At 38.9% G+C, this 25774-nt stretch overlaps 1 protein-coding gene across 3 annotated transcripts in view; it reads left to right on the top strand.

Annotated features, from left to right (window-relative positions):
- BTBD9 (BTB domain containing 9) overlaps window positions 1-25774 on the top strand; it is a 410047-nt gene that overhangs the window by 29243 nt on the left and 355030 nt on the right. For all 3 annotated transcript variants that reach the window (XM_026482809.4, XM_044378324.3, XM_048225847.2), the window contains exons 2-5: window positions 9291-9502; window positions 13545-13908; window positions 14935-15199; window positions 23775-23994. In XM_026482809.4, the coding sequence (XP_026338594.1) occupies window positions 9318-9502; window positions 13545-13908; window positions 14935-15199; window positions 23775-23994 (1034 nt within the window). In that variant the 5' untranslated portion in view covers window positions 9291-9317. The remainder of the gene's footprint in view (window positions 1-9290; window positions 9503-13544; window positions 13909-14934; window positions 15200-23774; window positions 23995-25774) is intronic.

Genomic DNA, 25774 nt, shown 5'->3' with positions numbered 1-25774 from the left:
TATTTCAAATTTGGGGGTCATTTTTTTACTGAAATATATTTGATGTATAACATACAGATTTAAAGTGTATAACATGTGGGGCGCCTGGGTGGCTCAGTTGGTTAATCATCTGCCTTAGGCTCAGGTCATGATCCCAAGGTCCTGGGATTGAGCCCCACATCTGGCTTCCTGCTCAGCTGGAAGTCTGCTTCTTCCCCTCCCTCTGCCACTTCCCCCCAAATTGTGTTCTTTCTTGCTCACTCAGCGTGTGCTCTCTCTCTCAAATACATAAACAAATAAAATCTTTAAAAAAATACAAAGTGTACAACATGTTAATTTAATACATTTATATATTGTAATATTATTGCCACTGTAGCCATTATTACCACCTTTATCATGTTACATAATTAGCATTTCTTTTTAGTAGTTGCAATAATTAAATTCTAATCTTTTAGCAGGTTTGATAATCGTAATACAGTATTTTTGTCTATATTCACTGTAGTATGCATATAATTTCCAGGACTTATTGGCAGGGGTCACCTTCTTATAAAATCTGATTACTAGGAGTAGAGTTATCATAATGGCTATTTACTTGTTTCCTTGTTTTGGTGATATTACATTATCTTCAATCAGTGGTTTCCTTGCAGGAACCTTTTTTAGTCCACTTGTCATCTTGTGAGCAATAATTTAATTAAAACCAGATAACATTTGGAAAATTCATATAAGCAGGCACAGGTAAACCTAATATGTCCTTGAACAAATGAGAACACGAGCCCTGTCTGTGGAATTCCCTAGACACTTATTTGTCTTACGAGACAAGTGACTGTTTTTGACAATGCAGATCACGAGAGGAGGCCAGGTCCATCCACATAGTAAGATTGCTGAAGCTTAATTTTTTCCCTCATTTTTCTAGGTTAAAAATACATGTCAGAGCAGCTGGGTGGCTCAGTTGGTTAAGTGTCTGCCTTTGGCTCAGGTTATGATCCCAGCGTCCTGGGATCGAGCCCCGCATTGGGCTCCCTGAACTGTGGGCCACTGGCTTCTCCTTCTCCGTCTGCCTGCTGGTCCCCCTGCTTGTGCTCTCTCTGTCTCTGACAAATAAATAAAATCTTTTAAAAAAATACATGTCAAAAGAAGTGTTAAGGTTTTCTTACGAAATTACCGTGGTTTGTATTGTACTCTCTTTGGGATGTGTGCATCCCATTTTGGAGAACAAGTAGCCAATTGTTTGAATATTAACTTTTATTCTGATAGAAGAGTATAACATAATTTTCTGAGTTCCTGTTTATTTAATAATCTGTTCAGCATAGCTGTGGTTGTTTTAGTATGGTACTTACAGAAGATAACGTGTTTTACTTTCCAAAAAATCATAAAATTATGGCTTGATCATAAAATTATGGCTTGCTAGTTCTGGAATTGGCATTATTTGTCATCTAGTCCTAGCTTTCTCAGTAGACATTGAGTTCTTCAGAGGTAGCAACTTTATCTTTTTTATTAACTTTTGGTGTTTCTATCACCTAACGCTGGGCCTGTATCATAGAAGAGAGCTCAATAAATATTTTTCTCAGTAAATCTTTTATTGGATGAATTACATACAGATTCAGAAACTAGTTTGTCCTTTGACAAAGAAGTGGAGAATCAATGTGGTAATTGGTAAATGGAGTTATATACACTCTCAATAAAATAATCTTGTCAAATGCTTTTAAGATTACGGTTCTTTAAAAGTGTTCCAAGCTGTGCATATCTATAAACATTTATTTATTTACAAACATACAAAATCATAAGACTGACAAGAATTTAGAACAGGACTGGATGTTAGAAATCATTTCATCTTTCCCACAGAAAGACATTTGGGGAATCCTGAAGCCAGAAAATGCCTGTGAACCGCAGTCATGTTTCTCACTGGGGTCCTTTACTGCCCCGTGACAGAACTCCTCTGCAAGGTTTAGAAGTAGATTTGCAAAATATCAGAATCAAGGTTACTCCTACCAGTATGGTCATGTACACCTGTTTATTGAGGCTTTTGGATGACAGGGGTAGAGTATATATCAAAAGAAGTGAGGTATCCTTCCCATGAGAAAGTAGAATGTGATTTTTTGAGAGTGCTTAAGATGCAGACAGGATATCCTTTATCTCCCCAGGCGATATTAATTTAAAGTTTAAGAAATACTACTTCAAATTACACACCACATGGGTACCAAGAGCAGAAAGAAATTGCTAAACCATATGCTTGTAAATGCCATCGCTTTCCTCAAGAGAAAGATCATTTATATTTTGCAATTAAAGAGCAGAAGGTCTTTTTACCCATAAAGGCCTTTCAGTCAGGAAATAGGCGGGGCAGAGAGGGCTTCCCAGGGGAGATTTATACAGCATTCAAGGACTCATTGGCATCTCCACCGGGTGGAACTTTGCTCTTTGTCTGTTTCCTGATTACATTCTGGAGAATAAACTTTAAAAAATGTGGAAAGCCCTTCTTAAAGAATAGTTTGTAAACAGTTCTGCCAGAAGAGAGCTTTAAGTAAAGAAATTGATATTTAGGTTGACTTGGTTTTTTCAGACTCCATAAGAGGTAATTATAACATTACAACACTATAAACTACATATGGTGCTCTCACTTTATTGATGGACATTGTTAATTATTTTGGTTAGAACAAATGGGTGTGGGTTTCTTATTGCATAGTAAATAGTAACCCTGGGAATTTTAGTTCTGCTGCTTTAGTCAATTTTTAAAAAAAATGCATTTGAACCCATGAAAGTTACCCAGCCATGAAAGAATGTAGTTTCTATACCGCCATCCCTGGTAAATAAATCCATAGGAAGTCCCAGAACCCTCAACTAATGATACCAAATGCTCTCCTGAATGGCACCATTTCCTGATGGTGGTATTCTTGCCCTCCCCTCCAGTAGGTCCTTGTTATCTCTGCCTCCTGTTCTCCTTCCTCCCACCTTGAAGGAACAGCTTGAGTGAATAGATTACCCTTGCCCCATCCTGTGAACGTCAGCAAATTTAGACGTGGACTGTCAACAGGAGCAAATCTCAGAGCACTGTGTTTGCCTCTGGAAAAAATGCGCCTTAAGTCTAGAAAAAATCATACTGAAGATCTTGAAGGTGAAGATCTTTAGTCACGGTGCGTCAGATAGGGTGCCCTAGTAGGCCACGCTATCCAAGTGTCTGATACTCATTCCTGCCTAGTTTAATGCCTGTCTTCTTGTAATGAACTTTTTGTCCTTGTCTTCAAGTTGTTAATTAATTTTCGTCGGTGGAGATGATATATAGTCCCTCTGCTTACTGTTCTTAGTCACTAAATCAGGTACTACTGGTTGTAGCAAATTAAAGCACTTGCTGTCTCATACACAAACTAATTTATTTTGTAATTTTAGTGGCCAAAGTTATTAAAATATTTGTATAAATTTTATTATAAATAAAACACTCTTGTAAAAGTTTAAACATTACAAACATATGTAGTGCACTACATAATATTCTCCCACAACCCTGATCCTTTGGGTTAATCCTTGTTAACAATTTGATGTTTGCTTTTTGAAAATTTATTTAACAAAATAACATTTTACTATATTTTGCATTTTTCCATGTAATACACTTTTTCCATGTAAATACATACATTTTAGATTTTTTCAGTATCAATAGTATCTAAATTTATTCCTTTTAAATCATTATATAATATTCCACCAAATAAATTTACCATTATTTATTTATCCAGTTACCTTTAAATGGGCATTTAAGTTTTTTTTCCAATTTTTAATTGTTACAGAAAGTGCTGAGGTTGCCATCCTTATGTATTTAATTCTGTGTTCTTGTGTGAATATCCAGGTTACTTTTTAAAAAATGGCTAGCCAACATCTTTTATTGAAAAAAATTCCATATTTCCCCCCACTGAATTGAAATGCTGTATTTTTGTATATATAGTGCATTCCTATGTGTAGTACTTGGGTTTTTTCCTCAACTAATATATCCCAATGATCTGTCTCTCTAGTATGACATTGTTCTCATTGCTCTAATTTATGATTTGCTTTCTCATCCACTAAGCTGACCCCACCCATTGTTCTTTTTTTTTTTTCCAGAATATGTACCAAATTACATATTTATTCTTCCAGATGAACCCCTTTATCCCAGTTTAATTTAAAAACTCTGTTGTGATTGTGATCAGATTACTTTTAATTCCTGTATTAATTAGAACTGTGTTTCTCAACTTAAAACACCTCTTGATAAATATAAAAATCTCACCTCTCATTCTCAATTTTTAATGTGTGCCCATTTGTCAAATTATTGTTTTTTAACTGTTAACCCTACCAAGAATATTTTCTTGAATTTTGAAGTTTCAAAACATTTAAAAGTACAATAAAATATCAAATATGCTTTTTTCATAGGGTGATTTAGGGATGATTGATCTCTTTAAACAATGGATTTTTCTGTGTCCAAACAGTGTATGTCTCGTTTATGTCTCTTAAATTCTTCGATGGACTTTGGTAATTTCCTTGACCTGTTCCATGAGTTTATTCTTAAGTATTGGATGTGTTTTTCAATTATAAATTACAAATCTTTGTATTTTCTAGTTGTTGGTTTTTGGCATGGAAGGATACTGTATATTTTCATACAATAATTTTATGAGATCACCTTGGTGAACCTGCTTTATTTTCTCTCATATTTTTTTCAGTTGATTCTCATTGATTTGTCATATGGGCAATCAGATTATCTGCAAATAGTGATTATTTTGTCTCTTTGTTTTCTAATCCATTTACCTTTAACTTGGCTCAATTAATTGCATTGTCTTTTGTTTCTGAAAAATGTTAATAGTGATAAGGGTAGAGATCCTTCTCTTATTTCTGAACTTTCTAGGAATGTTTCTAGTGTTTTATTATTAACCAAATGCTTATATCAGTTACCGTTAGGCTATGTATGTATGTATATGTATGTATCAGGTTAAGGAAGTATTAGTATCCTAATAAGGAAGGATCCTTTTATTCCTATTCAGTTAGAACCTTTTTAAAATAAACTTAGTAGTGATTGTTTAAAAAGATATTTTAGTGGGGTGCCTGGGTGGCTCAGTCAGTTAAGTGGCTGCCTTTGGCTCAGGTCATGATCCCAGGATCCTGGGATCGAGACCTGCATCAGGCCCCCTGCTCAGTGGGTAGTCTGCTGCTCCCTCTGCCTCTGCCCCTCTCCCCTGCTCACGCTCTGTCTCACGCGCACTCTCTCTCTCAAATAAATAAATAAAATCTTCAAAAAATCTTTTAAAAAATATTTTAGCTTTTATTGAGCTAATTATATTATGATTTTATGATTTGTTCCACAACTTTGACGTTTTAATTCAATGACTTATTTTTCCTAATATTCATCTGTCCTTCTTGGAATTGACCCACTCTGCCATAATTCTTCTGCTTAATTCTGTTTTCCAATATTTTACATCGGGTTTTTGTTATTTAGCTGGTTTTTGCATGTGTGGGTGTGGGCAGCTTCCTGTCAGGGTTAAATTGGCTTTATAAGAAATAGCAGAAAACTCTTCCCACACGCACAGTAACTGTTTAAATAACATTGAAATGATCTATCCTTGAAATTTGGAAGAAACCCGTCCCTAAAATTATTTGGATCTGGCATAATGGGAGGTCAGGGGTCAGGAATACATCTGGGCAGGTAGGGTAGGCTATTTTCTTGGTATTCCTCTCTAAACCAAAGATTAAATAAATACATCAGATAGGCTTTTAAACTCATTTTCAGTGCTTTTGCTAACATTGTTAGACCCTCTAATTGTTTCTAGAACTATACAGAAAATGGCTAACATAGCAGGACTGAACTGCTATCTTTAAGAAGTCCTGCTTGCAAGATTGGCCCTGGACTGGCATCTAGATGGAAACTTAGAGCTTAGAAGGGTTCCTGCTATCAGTTGATAGAGCGGCTCACTTAAGCAGTTTGTGCCAACACTGTGGTTTATGTTGAACACTACTTTCCTTCTGGGAGTCTGGAATTTGGATACATGCCAGGCAGGGGCTACCTATTGGAACAGCGCCCATTATAAATGCCCAGGGCATTGAGTCTCCAACAAGCTTCCTGGCTGGCAACATTTAACCTGTCTTGTCACAACTTGTTGCTGGGGGAATATAGCATATCCCATGTAATTCCACTGCGAGAGGACCCTTGGCAGCTTATGTCTGGTTCTCAGACTTTTCCCCATGTGCTTTTTCAAAAACTTTACTAATTTTGCTTTGTATTCTTTGGCTGTAATAAATCAGTCATGAGTACAATCATATGCTGAGTCACGAGAGTTCATTTCGTATGTCAGGCCAAAAGAGTGATATTGAAAGGTAGTGGCAGAGTTATAAAATATGACTTCAGAAAAATCTATAACCATGTCATTACAGGTGTGGAAACAATCTCATGGAAGTTAGAAAATTTGTCAAAGATCACATATGTTGACAGTGGCAGAATAAGTTTTAAAGCTTAAGAAACAAGTCAATAAACAGTTGTACTCTGTGAACTTTAACATTTTTTCCAACTTTATCAAATTAAAGTTGGAGGTTTAAAAAATGAACTTTATTGATGCGTGTTTCTAAAACGTGCTTTTTTAAATGCAGGTGGGTGGACCGAAACTATTACTTTGTAGTTAAGCTATGGCATTGGGCAAAAAGATTTTCAAAGATTTTCTGCTTATGAGCTGTAGCATTGGTAATTTTGTTGGCACCATTTGCCTCTGTGCAATAAGATTCAAATTGGAATCAAATCCTCAACAAATTTTCTCAGTGGGTATTTAGTTTGTGTATTTGTGCACCTGAGTAAGGTATGGGACTACAACAGTCTAAATCAGCGGCTGCTTTTCAGCCTGCTCGTTAAATCACTTCAGGCCAACTAAATCACAATTTCTGATGTGGGATGCAAGCATCTTTTTCTCCTCCCTTTTTAAAGCTCCCCATGTGATCCAGTGTGTGTAAGCTCATTGACAGTAACTGGTCTAATTAAAATTTTTCTATATGCCAATAAAAACTGTATTTATTCCATAGTAAGTGGCTGTTTCCTATACCTGGCAATACTCACTTTACATCTTTAGTTGGAAAAGCATGATTAAAACGTAAATTTAGCTAAATGAAGTTGTATGTATTAGGAAGTACAGATCTGGAGAACCTGTTAGGGTAGATATTTATATAGTATTGATGTTTATTATGTCTCAGTTGAAGAATTATAAATTTGCCTTGAGCTAGTTAACCAAAAATCAATTGTTTCTCATCAAGAGTCATTTTGTCTCACTTATGACCTGGATAAAATTGTAAGTGAATATTATACCAGAGAATATATTCACTGGGTATATGCAGTGCATTTGTTCAGACAGGGAAAGAGTCTGTTTTGTTTAGAGCCATGCACCATCACTGAAATATGGGATAGTGATGTGAGAGTTTGTGCTGAAGAAGAGTGAGGTTTTGAAGTCAGGCACCGGTGGATTTCAGAATTGCATGGCTGACACAGGAAATGACCATGTTATTTTGGACATCAGTTGGGCAACCCAGCCAGAAAGCAAAACAAAAACCAGAAACAGTCCGATCCTTTGTCTAGAGTACAGCCAATCTTCGGTCACGTTAGAGCAGGTTTTGGCAAACAATAGCCTTGAGGGTTAAATCTGTCCCTTTTCAGTAGATCGTTTTATTGGAACATAGCCATGCTCATTCATTTACTTACTGTCTGTGGCTGTTTTTGGCTCCAGTGGTCAATACAGAGACCATATAGCCTGTAAAGCCTAAAATATTTACTATCTGACCCTTTGCAGAAAGTTTGCCAACTCCTGTATTAGACTTTTATATCATGCATTAAACAATTGAATCATGCATTATTTGCTTGTACTCCTAAATAAGTTGAATTTGGTCTTTCATCACAGGTAACTAGAGACGATTCGGTTTTTAAGGCTTTCAAGTGGAGATTGTAGTTGAAGAAGAGGGATTTGCCTTGGCAGTTAGGGGAGTATGTTGCTATCCCTTTGACGCTTCTATTATAGGGGGCCAGGAGCTTGTCCTCTAACCTGGTGTGGGTGTCTCTTTGCCTAGCTCATGCTCTGTGTCCCTCTATATCACAGTCCTTGCTATTGCTCTTTCTATATAGGGTGGACATGGAGTAGCAAGTAACTGGGGAACCTGCACCCACAAAGATTTTTTCACTGCAGTTTCTGGGGATGAAGACCGTTTTTTGTACACCTTGATAATAATGGATCTAGATGTGGAAGTTTAAAGATTAAGAATGGTTTAACCTTTAATCCCAGTCCAAGTGGAGAATTCAAGAAGGTGTGGGGGTCTAGTGGAGAAGGCACATCTGTCTCAATTCCCCTGGTCTCCGGTGCAGTAGAGGGGTAGCAATAGAGGAGTAGCTGGCACACCTCTGAGCAATTGGCCACGTCTTCACCTGGGGCACCTGAATGCCAGTGAAGGCTCTTACCCGCTTGCTGGGTTCCTTACCCCTGAAAAAACAGTACCTGCAAATATTGGAGAGATTGAAGAATATAAACACTTTTAGCTTTCAAAGGACATAATTCCCCTTTCTAACATATAAAGCTGTTAATCAAGTTTTAGCCTTTCAAATTTTAGTTACATCTGTAGAAAAGCATTGCATACAAAAGCGAAGAAGTGCCTATAAATGAGAATAAATGTAATGATGTTGTGGTAAGCACAGGCAACCTCGCAGCAGAGTTGTGAATTGGAACTGGAAGTTACAGTCTTAAGAAAAACATCAGGGTTATTCTTTATTTTCAGGGGGGTTAAGATTTCATTAATAAATGTCAGGCTATTTTTGTGAAGATTATAATTTTATAGAAAATACTTAAGATCTTTTTGGATGAAAACCTCTGAAGGTATTTGGAATCTGATGATATAGTTTATTCTGCTTGTGATTTAGGTCTAGGTCTATGCCCGGATGACTCTTGTCCTCGGTATAGTTAGTTATACCCAATCTCGATAAATAGATCTGTGCTACAAGAGGAGTTCTGGTTGTTGATTCTCCTTTTGTCGAGGTACTCAGAGAGAGGGGACCTGTAACTGGGCACGGTTTCCTAGAATATAATGGCTCCAGCTGCTGTTTGTGTTGGAAGACCTGGCATTTTTGTTTTCCTATCGTGATAAGACACTGAGGGACTGGGGTATGGAGTCAGGCTGAATTACTTCCGAGAATGAATTGGTTGATGAAGATGTGAGTAATGATGCAATCTCTCTCATGTGATTTGGCTTAAAGTACTTTAAATTCTTACTGAGCTATGTTTATGGTATGTGATTTTCTAAGTGTATCTCCCTCCCGCACTAATTCTTGTCCCTTCTTTATATTCTAGATCAACGACTATCACTTGTTCTACAAGATGAGCAACAGCCACCCTCTTCGCCCCTTCACTGCAGTGGGGGAAATTGACCATGTGCACATTTTGTCTGAACATATTGGTGCCTTGCTGATTGGGGAAGAATATGGCGACGTCACATTTGTTGTGGAAAAGAAACGTTTTCCTGCCCACAGGGTAATTTTAGCAGCGAGGTGCCAATATTTTCGGTAAGTGTATATTACTTTTTGAAGATTCAAGTCACTTGTGGAAAACACTGGTATTTTTCTCTTCCATGAAAAATATGTAACAAAGGATAACAATAAATTCTTGCAATCTTTGAATTCAACCTCTACAAGAATTCCATCTTTGTAGACTTTTTGTTAGGTTTTTTTTTTTTTTTAAATCACCTTTTCCTTCAGGAGCCATCTGAAAATTAGAGGGTGAGAAGGCTTCTCACGCTCACCTGTCCCTCATCAACCATTTTTTCAGGGTCTCAAGAATATTTCTCAGGCTGAGTCTTTGCGGCCCTCACCTGCGGCTCACAGCTGATAACTGATGGACCTTCAGCTGATTTACTGGCAGTTAGGCTTCTTGCTGTATAGGTGAACCGACCTCTGGACTTGCTAATGAACTAGTATACCTCTTAGTTTCAGACCACTGAGGCCCAGGACCTGTAGGTAACCCAACAGATCCATGTCTGAGATAGGCAGTTTGGCAACCCCAAATTAAAGGGAATTTAAGTATTTACTGAGACTTAGTTTTAGTTATATAGAACTCAATAAAACTAAGAAAATATATAACTAAAACTAAGCAAAGTCTTTATGTACTAATGTAAAAAAAAATCCTGCTTACACGTAGCCATTGTTCGTCACTCAAACCTTTACCATCCAGGGTTGTGAACGTTAAGCTAAGCTCTAAGTATTCTACATTTTACGTAATATTTGTTAAAAGGGAATCATCACTGAATTATTGAGTGAATGATAATTTATCTTTGATAAATCCATAGATTCCGTATCCATAAAATCATGGACCGACCTGGGAAACTCATATCTAAAAACTGAGATGCCAGTGGCTTAGGGAAAATTTCACTTACCTTCTAGTGAAAACTACAGTCTGATTTTCACAATCAGAATTAAGCAAGTCAACAAAACAGTATCTGGAATCACACACATTGTAGTGAGGTGAGGCTCTTGGAAATATTAACTATACAGCTAGAACTCTTTTAGTACAAACATTTTTACAATATCCCATCTTGCACATGTGAAGTTCTAGTGCAGATGAAGCCAGGAGCTTTGAAAAGAGAGGAGTCTTTTTTTTTTTTAAAGAATTTTATTTTATTATTTTTTAAAGACTTTATTTATTTGACAGAGAGAGAGAGACAGCCAGCGAGAGAGGGAACACAGGCAGGGGGAGTGGGAGAGGAAGAAGCAGGCTTCCAGCGGAGGAGCCTGACGTGGGGCTTGATCCCAGAACGCCAGGATCACGCCCTGAGCCGAAGGCAGACGCTTAACGACCGAGCCACCCAGGCGCCCCAAGAGAGGAGTCTTTTAAGAGTTCTCCCTGGCCCTCTCCTACAGCCCCTGCTAGTGGTTAGCTCGACCCGGAAGCCTGCCATGGTCTGGTTGTTATTCCTTACCAGCCTCTGTCCTCTGTACACTTTGCTTTTTGTGTTTCCCTTTTCTTACTTTTGGTCCATTCATTATGGTTAAAGTGTTTTAGAGACCATTCCTTATTAATAGTCAGAACTTTTCAGCCTTCTGTTTAATATTTGTTAATATTATACACCCTCCCCCTTTCAAAAAATAATTCGAGACAACTGTGTGTAGGTATCTTTTAGATGATCAGTTTATTCTTAAAAGAAACTCACATGCTTTTAGAAATTTGAAGATTAGGGCGCCTGGGTGGCTCAGTTGGTTAAGTGTCTGTCTTCGACTCAGGTCTTGATCCCAGGGTCCTGGGATCAAGTCCCTCAGTGGGCTCCTTGCTCAACAGGGAGCCTGCTTCTACTTCTCCCTCTGCCTCTCCCCGTGCTTGTGCTCACTGTCTCTCTCTCTCAAATAATTAAATAAAATCTTAAAAAAAAAAAAAAAGAAATTTGAAAATATATTGAGTGAATGGAATATACGCCCCTCACTTATTGAACTTGTTCTTGGTGTCTCTTGGGGGATATTGAACACTTATAATATATGATGGCTCACTAGGCTCAACTCAGAGTCATTGGTAATGCTATCTTGGATTCTCCTTGCTGACACTGTATATATGCAAAGGAAAGTCTGGAGAAGCCTCACTAATTGTTGTCATAGAGCCTATCAGTTTCCAGATGAGAACAGACTAACTGTACAGAAAGAATTTTTCACAGGTTGGGGGTTCATGTTTAGTGTTCCAAGGGAACCTCATCAAAACTACTGTTAAAGCATTGAGAATTCAGGTAAATACCGTGGATCACATTACAGTGGGAGTAAGCCTTGGTGAGATCTCCCTAGGAAAGGATTCTTTAATCCAGTAATTTTAAGGTCGTGGTGGGATGCTCTCTGGATTAATGAAAACCTTCAAGGGTGTTTTTAGGCACAGAATAACCCAGTGAAGAAATATGCTCAGAATATTTGTGAATCTTTGCCTGAACAGTTTCATCTATTTCTCCAGGGGAGCAAGAATGCAAAGGTCAGGAGGAGGGTGGGAGGAATTCCAACAGGTATGGAGGGTACCTTTGAAATGCTAGTCCTACTCTGAGAATCGCAGGAGCAGGGGAGTCTCTTTTTGCCCTCTTATTCTCTTGTTTTCACTTTTACACATTTTCTTTCTCACTTTTACTCTTCTTTTTCTGTACTCCTCCCTTGTCCTCCTTTCTTTCCTGATGGATTGGAGGTTTAATTGGTTCATATTATTCCTCCTACAGTAGTGGAGGTAGAAATTCAAATTCATTACCTGACTGGATTGCCTGGTTTTCATTTTTTAGATGAGCAGATAAGCAATAATAGGATTTTTTTTAATCTCAAAAATACTGAAAAGACAGGAAAAAAAAAAGTCAAATCACCCATAATCCCATCCCCAATTTTATTTTTAATTTATAAAGTAACAAACGGAAGTCCTTCCCTCCCAGCCATCTAATCCCATTCCCCAGAAACAACCTCTGTTAACAGTGTAAGATGAATTTCCCTGATTTTTCTCAATATAAATAGATATATCTATATATACCTATGTGCATACACACATAAGTATGTGGTATATACTTTTTCCAGTGCAGCACATCTGGGTCTGCAACTTGACTTAGGTACTATATCCTGGATATCTTTCTGAGACTGTATACATTGATCTCCTTTATCTCTGTAATAGCTGCACAGACGTATGTATCAGTTTTTAAAATTAAGTTTCTGTTGATGGACATTTAAGATTTTTTTCAGTGTTTCCATTCTTTTTTTTTCTTTTTTTTAAGATTTTATTTACTTATTCGTCAGAGAGAGAGAGCGCGTACAAACAGGGGGAGTAGCAGGGAGAGGGAGAAGCAGGCTCCCCGCTGAGCAAGGAGCCCGATGCAGTGCAGGGCTCAGTCCCATCATGACCTGAGCCAAAGGCAGACGCTTAACCAGCTGAGCCATCCAGGCTCCCCTCCGTTGTTTCGCTATGTATTCTTATACGTGTGTCTTTACTTTGCTGTAGTATTTCTCTAGAATTGAGTCCTAACAGTGAGATTACTGAGTTGAAGGTATGCCCATTTTAGATTTGAATAGAAGTTACTTAAATTACTTTCCCTAGAGGGGTACCTGCTTAGAAGCTTGAAGCAGTGCACGAGAGAACCTGTTATTCCTTTGCTTTTGTAGCACTGAATAGTTAACAGGATTTTTAATTTCTGCCAGTCTGGCAGGGGAGAATGGCACCTGATTGGGTATAATTGTTTTTATCTGATTATATCTTTTCCTACAGAGTTTTACTTTTTAAACAGCCTTATTGACCTTTAATATGTTTGTATGGATTTTGCTGTTCCTTTCAAAAGCGCGCTTTGATCTTTCCACTTAGTGAATGTTTATGACATATTTGAGCTCTCAGGATATTTCATTAGTCCAATTGTTTATAGAATTAATCCAAAATAGTTTATAAATCATTTCTCTTTCTTCAGAGAACTATTTACAATGATTACTATGCATTTCTTCACCTGAATCTTTGTGTCATTAAACAAATTTCTGTTTGCATAATGCTGATAACTGTGATTTCATAATATTGTGGCAAATCTTATTTGAGGTTTTCCTCACGCATTTCTTCTCTGACGTGCAGAGCATTACTGTATGGTGGGATGCGAGAATCTCAGCCCGAAGCAGAGATCCCTCTCCAGGACACCACTGCAGAAGCATTCACAATGCTGCTTAGATACATCTACACCGGGCGGGCAACGCTGACAGATGAGAAGGAGGAGGTGTTGCTGGACTTTTTGAGCCTGGCTCATAAATATGGATTTCCAGAGCTGGAGGATTCTACCTCTGAGTATCTCTGCACCATACTTAACATTCAGAATGTCTGCATGACTTTTGATGTTGCCAGCCTCTACTCACTTCCCAAGTTAACTTGCATGTGCTGCATGTTTATGGACAGAAATGCTCAGGAGGTGCTCTCAAGCGAAGGCTTCCTCTCCCTTTCTAAGGTGTGTCGTCGTCTGCAAGTACTTTACAGGCGTGCATCGCGTTATTGAGATCTGTGCAGTAGGAAGAGAGCCGTAGACTAAGAATAAAAAAATAAAAACCATCAGGTCTGGAAGAGGTCGTTTGTCTAGCCACCCACCTCCGGCTACTGAGACTATGTAGATCGTGTAAGAGAGAGGCAATTGCTTTTGTTTTCTTTTGTAAGATTCTTCTGGTAGGTTCTATGCAGGGTGGGTGTTTTCCAGGTGATGACGGATAGATTCCTTTGTGGTGTTGCATACTATTTTTTGGTGTTGTATCTCTCCAACGGAGAGATGCAACTAATAATTCCTTATTGTGAAAAGGAGAATTCGTTAAAGAGATCTGAAGTGTCATTCGATGTTTTAAGTCACTGCTTTTTTTTTTTGGCCGGCTCAATAAAATAGACTATTTTGCTCAAATCTTTCTCTGAACCCTGGTCTCTCCTTTCCCTTTTTATGTTCCTCCAAGGACCTGAATATTTCAGATGAGAAAACCTATTTGAAAAGCTACCTATTTTGGCCTGAGTGTAAACTATGATTTTTACTATCCTACTTAATTTTTTGGAGGCCAGGGTCTTTTAGGGTTGCCCCAATGTTGCTGGAGGTCAGCCTGGAAGTCTGAGAACCAGAAATATGGGAGTGCAATAATACTGTTGAACAAAAGATCTCGAATTTTAAATGCCAGCTGTGTCTTACTGCCTTGTAAACTCTCTGAAGAGCCTGCATGGAATGGCAGCTCCTCATGGTGCCATTTTTCTTCTTGTTTTATTGACGATGGGTGCAGTTGTGTGGGGAAAACTAGACATTTGATGTAGTGGAACAAGATACCCGTGGCTTCACGGGGCCATGATGGCAAGAGAGTACGTGGCACAGATTAAAGAAAGAAGATGGTCGAAGAGAGTCGTTGAGATGTAAGGGATCCTCGCAGTTCTGTGAGGTTTTGCTGACTGATCATACACATGACTGAGCTCTGTAATGACTGCAATTCTTTTCTTTTGTCCTTTTCAGACAGCACTTTTAAACATCGTATTAAGAGATTCATTTGCAGCTCCCGAGAAAGATATATTCCTAGCCTTGTTAAATTGGTGTAAGCACAATTCGAAGGAGAATCATGCTGAGATCATGCAGGCTGTGCGTTTGCCTCTGATGAGCCTCACGGAACTTCTGAACGTTGTGAGGCCTTCAGGACTGTTGTCTCCCGATGCCATTCTGGATGCTATTAAAGTTCGATCGGAGAGCCGGGATATGGACCTCAATTACAGAGGCATGCTCAGTGAGTACCTGTTTATCCTAATCTCACGAGGAAGTTTTCCGCCTCATCTGAAAGTCTCAGCTGCAAAATGAGCTGTAAAACTCGAGTTGCAGGTGTATGTGGTACGTGTGGGTCTAAGAACATAGAGTTCTCCTTCCTCTTCTTCTTCTCTTAATTCCCCCTGAGATTGTTGAGCCTTTGTAGCGCCAAAATAGGTATTTTTGCCATTCCTGGGCAGATTTCTTCAGCTCTTCCCTAGAATATCAGAAATAGACACTTTCCTAAAAAGCTTCTTCTCGTGCTAAGACCTTTCCTGCCTTCCTCCATCAGATCAGCACTGAGTATGTGTTATGTACTTATTATCATCTAGGTGCCGGGAACATGAAAATTCTAAATAATAGTAATAGCTAAACTTGTGTTACATTTCCAACATTTATGTGATTATTCTTATTAATAAAAATAATAGCAATTATGAAGTGCTTGTATATATAAGTAACAGTTCTACATGATCATTTAATTCTTGCAACAACCTTTTGAAGTAGGTACATTATTGTCTCCATTTTACAAATGAGGGAGCTGAATCACAGAGAGGTTAAGTAACTTGCCCAGCGTCACACAGAAAGATGCAGAGTTTAGAGGCAGACCTGTGTAGTTAGACTGTGTAATGAACCACTAAGTTATGCTGTGTAAATATAAAATACAGTCCCCATTTTTTTTTAAGATTTTATTTATTTATTTGACAGAGAGAGAGACAACCAGTGAGAGAGGGAACACAGGCAGGGGGAGCAGGAGAGGAAGAAGCAGGCTCCCAGTGGATGAGCCTGATGTGGGGCTCAATCCCAGGACTCTGGGATCACGCCCTGAGCCAAAGGCAGACGCTTAATGACTGAGCCACCCAGGCGCCCCTATAGTCTCCATTTTTGATCCTTTTAATATCCTTGCAGAAAGGAGGTTATGAAGCCTGAGGTGAATCCTGACCTTGAGTGACATCAGGATGGAGTGTATTCCGAGGGGAGGACTGGTTAAATGTGACAGACAAGGTAGAGCATTTGAACGGAAGAGGTGGCCTAGAGCAGAAGGCTCACACTGATAAACAGCAGTGTCTGTAAAGGTCAGTTCAGGCAAAATCGTGGAAGTCTTTCAGACTAGCTTGGGGTTTGCTTAGGCACAATCCTAAGAAGCGAATTTTTGAGAGGGAGCGATGCGTAAGTACAGTGACGGTTTTGAAAGTTTGATCTGTGGTTCTGGTACTTGATGATCTGGAATAGGAAAAACCGGTTCAGGGAGACCAGCGAGGAGGGTAGTTCACCTTTACGAGGTTGATACAACCGAAAACTAGAGTGGCAGTAGGGGAAAGGGAAAGTACGTATGTATAAAGGAGAGAGAGATTCTAAAAAATAAGATCTTGGTGACGTAAGGGATTTAAATTTGAGGATTAAGTTTAGGAGGAAGTTACCTTATTTTATCAAATCTAAGAAACCCGAAGTTCTAAGGTGTCATTGTTTTATGTACCACTAAGAAGGGAAACAATATTGCCAGTTAAACCATGACAAGCCATCATGTCTATATCCCAATTTCAGAAACGTTAAAATTTGAAAAAATATGTGTCTTAGAATTAATGAAATTTAGTAGTTCTCTGAAGATGCTGAGCTTGATTTTAGACTTACTGAGTTTGAGGGATTCTGGAACATCTAAGTACTACGTTCTGTCCTATGTTAGTCATTTCCCTGAGTGATCTTTTCCTTGACCGTGTTCAGAAATTCTCTTGAATACTGATTAATCTTAAATAGGTGTCCTTAGTCTGGACTTCTCTTGACTCATCAGATTTAGATTTCATTGGGCATAGAAGAAAAAGTATTGGTTTTGGAGCCTGAAGGAGTCACTTACTAATTGTATGACCTGGTATTAAGTTACATGGGAATTTTACCATTAGTCCTGCATTTCCTAATATTGTTATGAGAATTAATTGAAATAATGTGTGCAGATAATGTCTATAAACTCAATCTAGGAAACCATTGTATTATTATCATTATTTGTGTTCTTCCTGATCTCTGTGTGTCTGTGTAGGAATCATCACATTGATCACATTGTTTTACACATTTTTGTTAACTTGTCTTTGGTCTTGAAGGCAGAGACGATCTTTGTAAGGTCTGTTGATCTTTGTATCCTCAACATTTAAGATGCTGTATAGCGTATTGCAGACATTTTGGTGAATGAATGTGCAGAGAAATGTCTGATAGCAGTGGAAGCATGTTACTGGTGTTTAGGAACAGTCAGAGCTGGTGAAGAAAGATTTGAGACCTGGGCTAGAGTATAGAGAAGGAAGTAAAGCTCAAAGTCTGAGACTTGGAGAAGACCTGTAGCCAGGGGGCTGAAGGTAGAGAAAGAAGAATTAGAGAGGTAGGGAGAAAAGAGGGTAGGGTTACTGAAGCCAACAGAGGAGAGAACTTTTATACGGAGAGGGTGGTCACTGGTATCTAGTGATGCTGGGAGATCAGAAGAATGAGAATTGAGAGAAAACTTTGGGATATAAATATGGTCGGTTGGTGAGTAGTCTGGGCAGAAGCTTGGCTAAATGGGGAATTAGGCATGGGTTTGAAAAGATAGTAAATATGATATGTTGACCATCCAGTGTGTGAACTGGAGTGAAAGGCAGTAGAGAAATAGTATGGCAACTAGAGGGAACAGCCCAAGAGAGATCTGGGAGGAGGTTGGAGGTGCTAGAGAGTGGTCCTAGTTGAGGGTCAGCCTTAGCTAGAGGGTAGGAGGATGGATGGGGGAGAGGTAATAAGATGAGTAAGATAATTGTAGAATTTCTAAGTCCTCATTGTTGGATCCTCTTGTGTAAGTTTCTTTTTCTCGAAACCTTCTTGCCCTTGCTTTGATTTGAGATGTTGGCAGGGCCCTATAACTGGATTCGTTATAGGGATAGGTTTGGGACATTTTTGCAGGAGTGAGGAGATGCTTTGAACACTTCATGTAGTTAGTGGTAGCTTAGAATTGACCAGCTGGTCAGTGTAGGTGTCAGAGCTAGGTTATAATAAAGCCATGAGATTACCATGAAAGGGAGTACTCAACCAGCTGAGACACACTCAGTGCTGGGATGGTGTATTTACTGTAATTATTACTCAGAAATGTTAAATTATTCATTTTGGGATAATTCAGTGGGATCTCAAGGAAGAGATTATACAATTGTTTGGGAATCTTTAACTTCTAAACTTGAGAAATGATAAAATAGCCGGATGTTTTTTGACTTTTTAACTATGTGGATAGCAAAATCCATAATATCAAGGGTACATATCACTTTCCTATCAGCTCCTAAAAAAATAGGTTGGTTATTCTCTAAGTAAATGTTATCCAAACATACCATTATTTTCTTTTATCACATTTCTTCACTGTTAAGAAAACACAGTCTAAAATTTCAGAAGTCGGGGTGCCTGGGTGAATCAGTCGGTTAAGCACCTGCCTTTGGCTCAGGTTGTGATTCCGGGGTCCTGGGATTGAGCCCTGTATCGGGTTCTGCACTCAGTGAGGAGTTGCTTCTCCCTCTCCCCCTCCCCTTGCTTGTGCGCGCTCTCTCTCTCTCTCTCAAATAAATAAATAAAATCTTAAAAAAAATAAATAAAATTTCAGAAGTTTTCCTGGACTGTTCTAGAAAGATAGTTATGTTTATTTTGAAACTGTTGACTAAATTTGTTTGTTTCTTTGGTCTCCCCTGGGTGGAGCTTCTGTGTCTTTGGGACTTTTCACGAACTGTGGAGAGGTTCTATTCTGGACTAGAGACAACACAGATACTCCTGCTTTTTCTTTGAGTTTATTAATATTGGTTACTGGAAGGTTCAACTCTTAGAGCAGCATATCCTGAGGATTTTAACCAAATTACAACAATTTTTTTCCCCCCTTTAAGAAAAAAAAAAAAAAGGATCCAAAGGATGGTTTTAACTTACCAGTGATGGTCAGTCTTTCTGGGAAGGTGATTTTGACTAGTTTTGTACATACACCTGGGGAAAGAATTAACTTTTAATGAAATTATTTTTTTCCTTAGGGTATATGAACTACTTGCACTGTTCCCTTAATGCTTTGTTTTGTCTTAACTATGGAGGTATTTCTGCCTTGAAATTTAGTGCTTTGTTTTGTGTGTCTCCAATTTTAGAATTTGGGAAAGAGGACAATGATTTATTATTTCTTCATGTTTATAGCAGGGAGCATATCACAGCTTCCATTCTCAAGATTTCTTTTTTTTTTCTAAGATTTTATTTATTTGAGAGAGAGACAGAGAGACTACGAGCAGGAGAAGGGGCAGAGGGAGAGTGTGAGTCTCAAGCGGACTCCCCGCTGAGCGCAGAGCCCAACGTGGGGCTTGATCTCAGGACCTGAGCCGAAACCATGAGTCAGCCGCTCAACCAACTGAGCCACCCAGCGCCCCTGAAACTTTAATATTTTTAAAACTCTTTGACATGTCTGTTACTTATCTTCCCAGCTATAGTTGATAGTATCTTCGTCGGTAAGCTAGGGGGTTCACAAAGAATCCCTCCTGAGTGTTCCTCTGTGGAGGCATTTTATGTCTGACACGCACTTATCTGTATGAGATGAGCCGCTGGAGGGCTGAGTCCAGCACAGTCCAGCACACAGAGGCAGCCTAGAAAATGTTTTTTCTTTAAATAAATAGGATGAAGGTCCCATTCAGCTCTTAGAAGTTTTCATTCTGTGATCTTTATAAGTAACTCGCCTAAAGTTACTGAGTGAAATCGATGCCTGAGCTGGAACCGAAGTGCTGATCTGACTCACGAGGCCAGTGCTCCTCGGTAGAGTCTCCTGCCTGGGTTGTTTTCTGTTTCTGTTTTGTGTTGGGTGTGTTTGAGCACCAGTACTGTCAAATGTGAAAAGGAGGCCTGCGGAGAGTAGAGATAATGGGGAGAGTTAGGGAAGACGGGAGTTGTCAAGAAAGCCATTTGTAATGCCACACTTGTTGGAAGGGAGGAGCCATACATCTTTCAGGGAAGTCAGGTTGGGGAGTACAAGATGATTTGGGGTACAGAATTAGGTAAAGAGATGGCAGTGGCCAGAGAACCAAGTGTGGCTCCAAACGACCCGTTGGGAGTGGACAACTATCTCAGCCTAGATGTGATAGAAAGTTCAACAAAGGATGATTAAGAACACGACACAATTAGAGAAAACCACAAGATAAGTACCCGAGCACTGCTCCGATCTTGGCGCTGTGCAGCTAGCAGCAGGGCCTGCTGCTTTTCTCTTAGCTTTCCTTTGGAGTAATTGGCTTGTGTCTGCCTAGCTGTGGAACTGCAGAGCTTAATTTTTTTTCATGTTTGTAAAATGCATCCAAAATTACAATGTAAAGAAAACTATTGTTATCTGCTATGTTGTTTAGTCCCTAACACCCTCTATCTTTTCTCTACTGATAGATAGATATAGGCAGTGAGAATACTTATGGTTTGAATTATTTTACTATGACTTGCATTTTCTCCCGATCACTTTTTTTTTCTTAAATCCAACTATAGGTTTTGCACGTGCATGCACGCACACACACAAATACTTGGAGTTGTATTTTTATCTTATGAGATACTCAGATTATAGTCACTGTGAGAGAATTTCCACTTGTGTAAATGTTTCCCATTTTAAAGTAAAAGATGCTTTTGGGGAATCTGTATCAAGAATAGTCAGAAAAGGTCTCAAGCACTCTTGAAATAAACTTCAAAAGAAGACTTTAGACTTGTGGTAGCAATTTCATTTCCATTTTAGACTTTTAGTTACAGTCACTTGAAACCCTTGTGCCTGTGTGTTATTTGAAGCTTGATAAATTTTAGAGATGAAGAAGCTTGTATTTAGAGAAAATCAAAGGGTAGCAGCACTTTCTAAATTTGAAAGCTCGAGTTCCCCCTTTTCGGCATGGTCTTGACTAGTGGTGTCAGAACTGGCAGACCTGGGCCAGTGGTCAGCTGCGACCGACTTCAGACCCCCAGATTTTACACCAGCAATAAGGGAGCAGAGATCTTTTTTCCCAAGGGTTGCACATTACTGACACTGAAAAGTGTGTAAATTGGAAGTTTTTGTTTGCTTGCTTTATGAAGTGCTTCATCTCTAGATTGGAAGCATCGGGAGGGCAGGGCCCATCTCTGTCTCGTTCTCTGAGGTATTCTCATGGTAGCTGGTACAGATTGAATCCCGTAAGGGTTTTTTTGGCTGAATGCTTTATGTTTACACGATACTGTAGCATATATTTTTTGTGGTATGATCTTTACAGTAATGCAGTGGGTGGGTTGGACACAGCATTGTTTGTAGATGAGAAAACAGGTTCAGATTCAGAGACCGAGAGGCCTCAGTCAGGGGCAGTGGGTGGTAGAGCCTGAGTCTCAGACTTAGGTCTTCTCACTTCAAATACAGCTTTGTCATTTTTAAACTATATGAGACTCTGTTTTTTCCCTCTGAGTCTCCAGCGACCTTATAGGGAAGGGATTAGAGAGAGAGAGGTAAATATGTCAGAAACTCTTATGAGGGAGGTGGCAGGCAGGGCTCCTGGAGGCAAACTGCTGGGTTCTTATCACAGCTCTGTTACTGGCTGGCTGCGTGACCTTAGGCACCCAAGTCCATCCAGCCTTTCTCTCCCCTACTTCCCCATCGGCGAGTCGGACACGTAATAGTATTTCACTCAAAGGGTGTTGTGAGGAGTGAATCAAAGGAATTAGTAAGGTTTGTTAAATAAATGAGAAATACGAAGAATGTGTATGATATCAGGAACTATAGAACTCAGGAAGTCATAAACCTGTATCACTTAAGCACAAAAGAGGTTGAACATGACTAGGTTTCATTTTGCTTTTTTTTCTGAGTTGCCTTACCCTTTTGCAAGTTAAATAGACCCGCCCCAGCCCCAGGTTGTCAGCTGCATTTCTTGTCATCTTCTGGAGTCAACTCCCTTTACCTGGCTTCATCCAAAAAATGTTTTTAATTTATTTTTTTTTCTTTTTTGAGAGACAGAGAGAGAACATGCGTGTGAGCAGGGGCATGGGAGGGGCAGAGAGAGAGAGAGAGAGAGAATCCTAAGCAGGCTCCATGGCCGGCGAGGAGCCTGACATGGGGCTCAATCTCACAACCCTGAGATCATGACCTGAGCCAAAATCAAGAGTCAGACACTTTAACCGACTGAGCCACTCAGGCGTCCCTGAAAAACAATTTTTTTAAATCCACGTTTTTGAAGAAATACTCAGTGATGAAATTACTTATCCCCTTTCCCTAAGAGCCTAATTAGAGTTCACACTTTCCCCTATTTTAATCACATAGCCAAGATGTATATGTACTGTGAGAATTCAGCATTTATTTATAGTCTATAAATTTGCTTAGTTCTCTTATTATTGTGTGTTTTCTAGTATATGCTTCATAATAATTCTGATTAACTTTTTTAGAGCTTCCTGTGTGCTTTGCAAATATCATTTCATTTGATCCTTCCAAACAAATAAACAAAAACACCTGGGGCTAGGTATTGCCTTCTTGAGATACTGAAGTTCAGAGAAGATAACTTCCGTAAAGTGATTTGCCTGGTTAGAGGTGTAGCCATTATTTGAGCTCTGACTCTGAAGCTCACGCTTTTTACATCTGCTTTATGCTGCCTCCTGTCTCTCCACAGAGAGTGTTAGTCAGAACGTTGGCACCTAGAGGACAGGCTCCAGATCTGTGAAGAAGGCTTTGCATAGAGGACTTCAGAGTTCCAGGAACAACTGACACTTAATACATCTAGTGTGGGAGAGGGGTGAGGGTTTAATTATAACCACGATATTGATTTTGATGACAGGCTGAATTTTCATTTTTGAAAATGCTCAAGCGAAGTAAAAATATACCTTCTTTTACCCATATTACTGTTTTTTAGCTAGATTAATGCTTCAGCATGTCCATGTGTGGCCCATGTCCAGCAGCTCTGCTATATTGGGGTGTGTCTTCTTCTGTTGTTTTATCAGATATCTGGTCCATCTGCTTTGCTTTTATATGTTGTGCTCAGTCCAAATGGCAGGTACAGGTCATCTTACATGCCATGTTTTGTCCAGTAGATATTAAGTTAAAGCTACTAATAGAGTGGGGCGCCTGGGTGGCGCAGTCGTTAAGCATCTGCCTTCAGCTCACGGCGTGATCCCGGCGTCCCGGGATCGAGCCCCACATCAGGCTCCTCTGCTAGGAGCCTGCTTCTTCCTCTCCCACTCCCCCTGCTTGTGTTCCCTCTCTCGCTGGCTGTCTCTGTCAAATAAATAAATAAAATCTTAAAGAAAAAAAAAAAAGCTACTAATAGAGTGAACTCAGAGCTGATTTGTTTGTCCTAGTACATGTGTTTTGTTTTCTAGTATTACCAACTTTTTCTTAGTAACATTACTCTTAGTCACTCAGTGGCTTTGGTGGTGTCATTAAATTTAAACTGTGGGTGGTATCTTAATCCTCGTAGACATTCCACATCTTCTATCTCCACAGACTTGTCTGCCATTTTTAAATGAAATGCACATAGTAGAATCAACTAGAATACTAGAATTTTGTCTTTTTAAAGCCTGCAATATAGAATAATTTTTCTGTTTTTAATTGCTTTTTCTGTTTTTAACTGTAGTACCAGAAGAAAATATTGCGACTATGAAGTATGGAGCCCAGGTTGTAAAAGGGGAGCTGAAGTCAGCCTTATTAGATGGTGATACTCAAAATTACGATTTGGATCATGGATTTTCTAGGCACCCAATTGATGATGACTGCCGTTCTGGCATTGAGATTAAGCTAGGTCAGCCATCTATCATCAATCACATACGGATACTCCTGTGGGACCGAGATAGCCGGTGAGTGATTAGTATGACTTGGACAGAAAATGACATTATGTTTGATTGAGTTGGCCTAATTTTGGTTTTACAGACTTGGTAGTTTATTTCCTTGGGATCGTTTTGCTATTTCTCTTGAAGTTTAGTTCTGGGGGAAGAGTTAAAGGCTATATTCCTTTTAAAAAAATGTTTTTTGCTTTTTTCCTGCTTATAAAAGTAATGAATATGTGTTTATCGTGGAAAATGTAGAAAATATAGAAAAGCACAAAGAAGAAAATAGAAATCATTCATAATCTCACTGGCCATTAATAATCTTTGTATATATCTAACAAGTATATGTCTAACTAGGATATATCTGTGTAACTTTGTCTATATTTAACTAGTCCCACGCACATACACATACACAAAACAGAAACCTGTAAAACCACACGTAGTTTTTCAGAATAAAGATGAAATGTGTAAAGGCTAACTTCACTTTGTAATGAATACATTGTGAACATTCTACTCTTTAAAATATTCCTCTAAAATGCTACTGTTAATAGTTGTTTGGGATTCCACCTTCTGGGGTTACCATTGTTCATTTTTTTGATTCTTTACTTTTGAATATTATAACTTTTTAAATGCATCTTATCCTATGGATGAAGAAAAAAATTGTCTTTTAGTATGTGGATAAGTAATCATCCTCAAAACAAAGGAAGTTTGTGAAAATATTTGGTGGGCTCCAGCCTTGTAGTGGCTTCAAGATTCTGCCTTCCTTGTAGCACCTCTGACGCTTTCACCCACCATAGTTTCTAGGGTTCATCCATGATGCTCAGAAGTACCAGAGCAGTTGTGTGACCAAGAACTGTCTGTCTCATCACTGCCCATCATTAACCTAAACCCTACATACCCAGAACCCTACATAACCAGTATAGAGTCTCCTCGGCCCTACTCCTGCCTCTTTGAGTCTGGGCATGGAGGACTTAGTAGTAATGGTGACGATACCCTTGCACGGTAATTCATTTCTTGTAGCGCCACTGGCCACCACTTGGGCCTTTTAGGCCATGTGAACCAAATACAAGGGAAGCTTCACGAAGTGGGAGTCAGCATTTCTCATAGGCACGGATGTTCACAGTCCCCGGGTTGTCTTTATATGTTTCTTCTTTATTAAGAATATATTTCCTGATATGTGTCTTGTTGGACATAATATAATGTTTAGCTGGCAAAATGGAGCTAATTCACATATCATTTCCAAGAGTCTCTGGATTAGTAATAACAGTATAACAATGATATTACTTACATAGCACTTTCATTACTTTTTTGTGGTAGGTACTGTTCTCAAAGCTTTACATATATTCACTCATTTAATTAATAGTGAAATTATAAAGATAATAAAAGAAAAGTTTAGTATGTTTGAGACCGAAAGTAGTTATCGTTTCCATGATGTTAAATATTTATAGGCCACTTTGTTTTAGTGCATGCGTTACATTCACGGGGGACTTGACCACGTAGCAATTCTTTTCTCACAGAAGTTGTTATCATTCTAAGCAAAGGTGAAAAATTCAGAATCTTAAGCCCAAAAGATTCTGACATGTGTTGTAAAATTATATCCTGCATTACTGATAACCCAGAGAGGTTCAATAAAAGGTTATAACCAGTTTGAGACTGAGCGATAAAATGAATGGGAGTGAGGGGACAGCAGAAAATGAGGGGATGACACAAAATAAGCTGACCTTTTCTGGTCACAACTGTTGTTTGTAGGCTGACATTTATGGTCACCTAAATCTTCTGAGATTGTTCCTGTTGATATTACAGTACAAGT

Source organism: Ursus arctos, unplaced genomic scaffold, assembly GCF_023065955.2.
Source record: "Ursus arctos isolate Adak ecotype North America unplaced genomic scaffold, UrsArc2.0 scaffold_31, whole genome shotgun sequence".
NCBI lineage: Eukaryota > Metazoa > Chordata > Mammalia > Carnivora > Ursidae > Ursus > Ursus arctos.
This window is presented reverse-complemented; position numbering and strand designations above follow the sequence as displayed.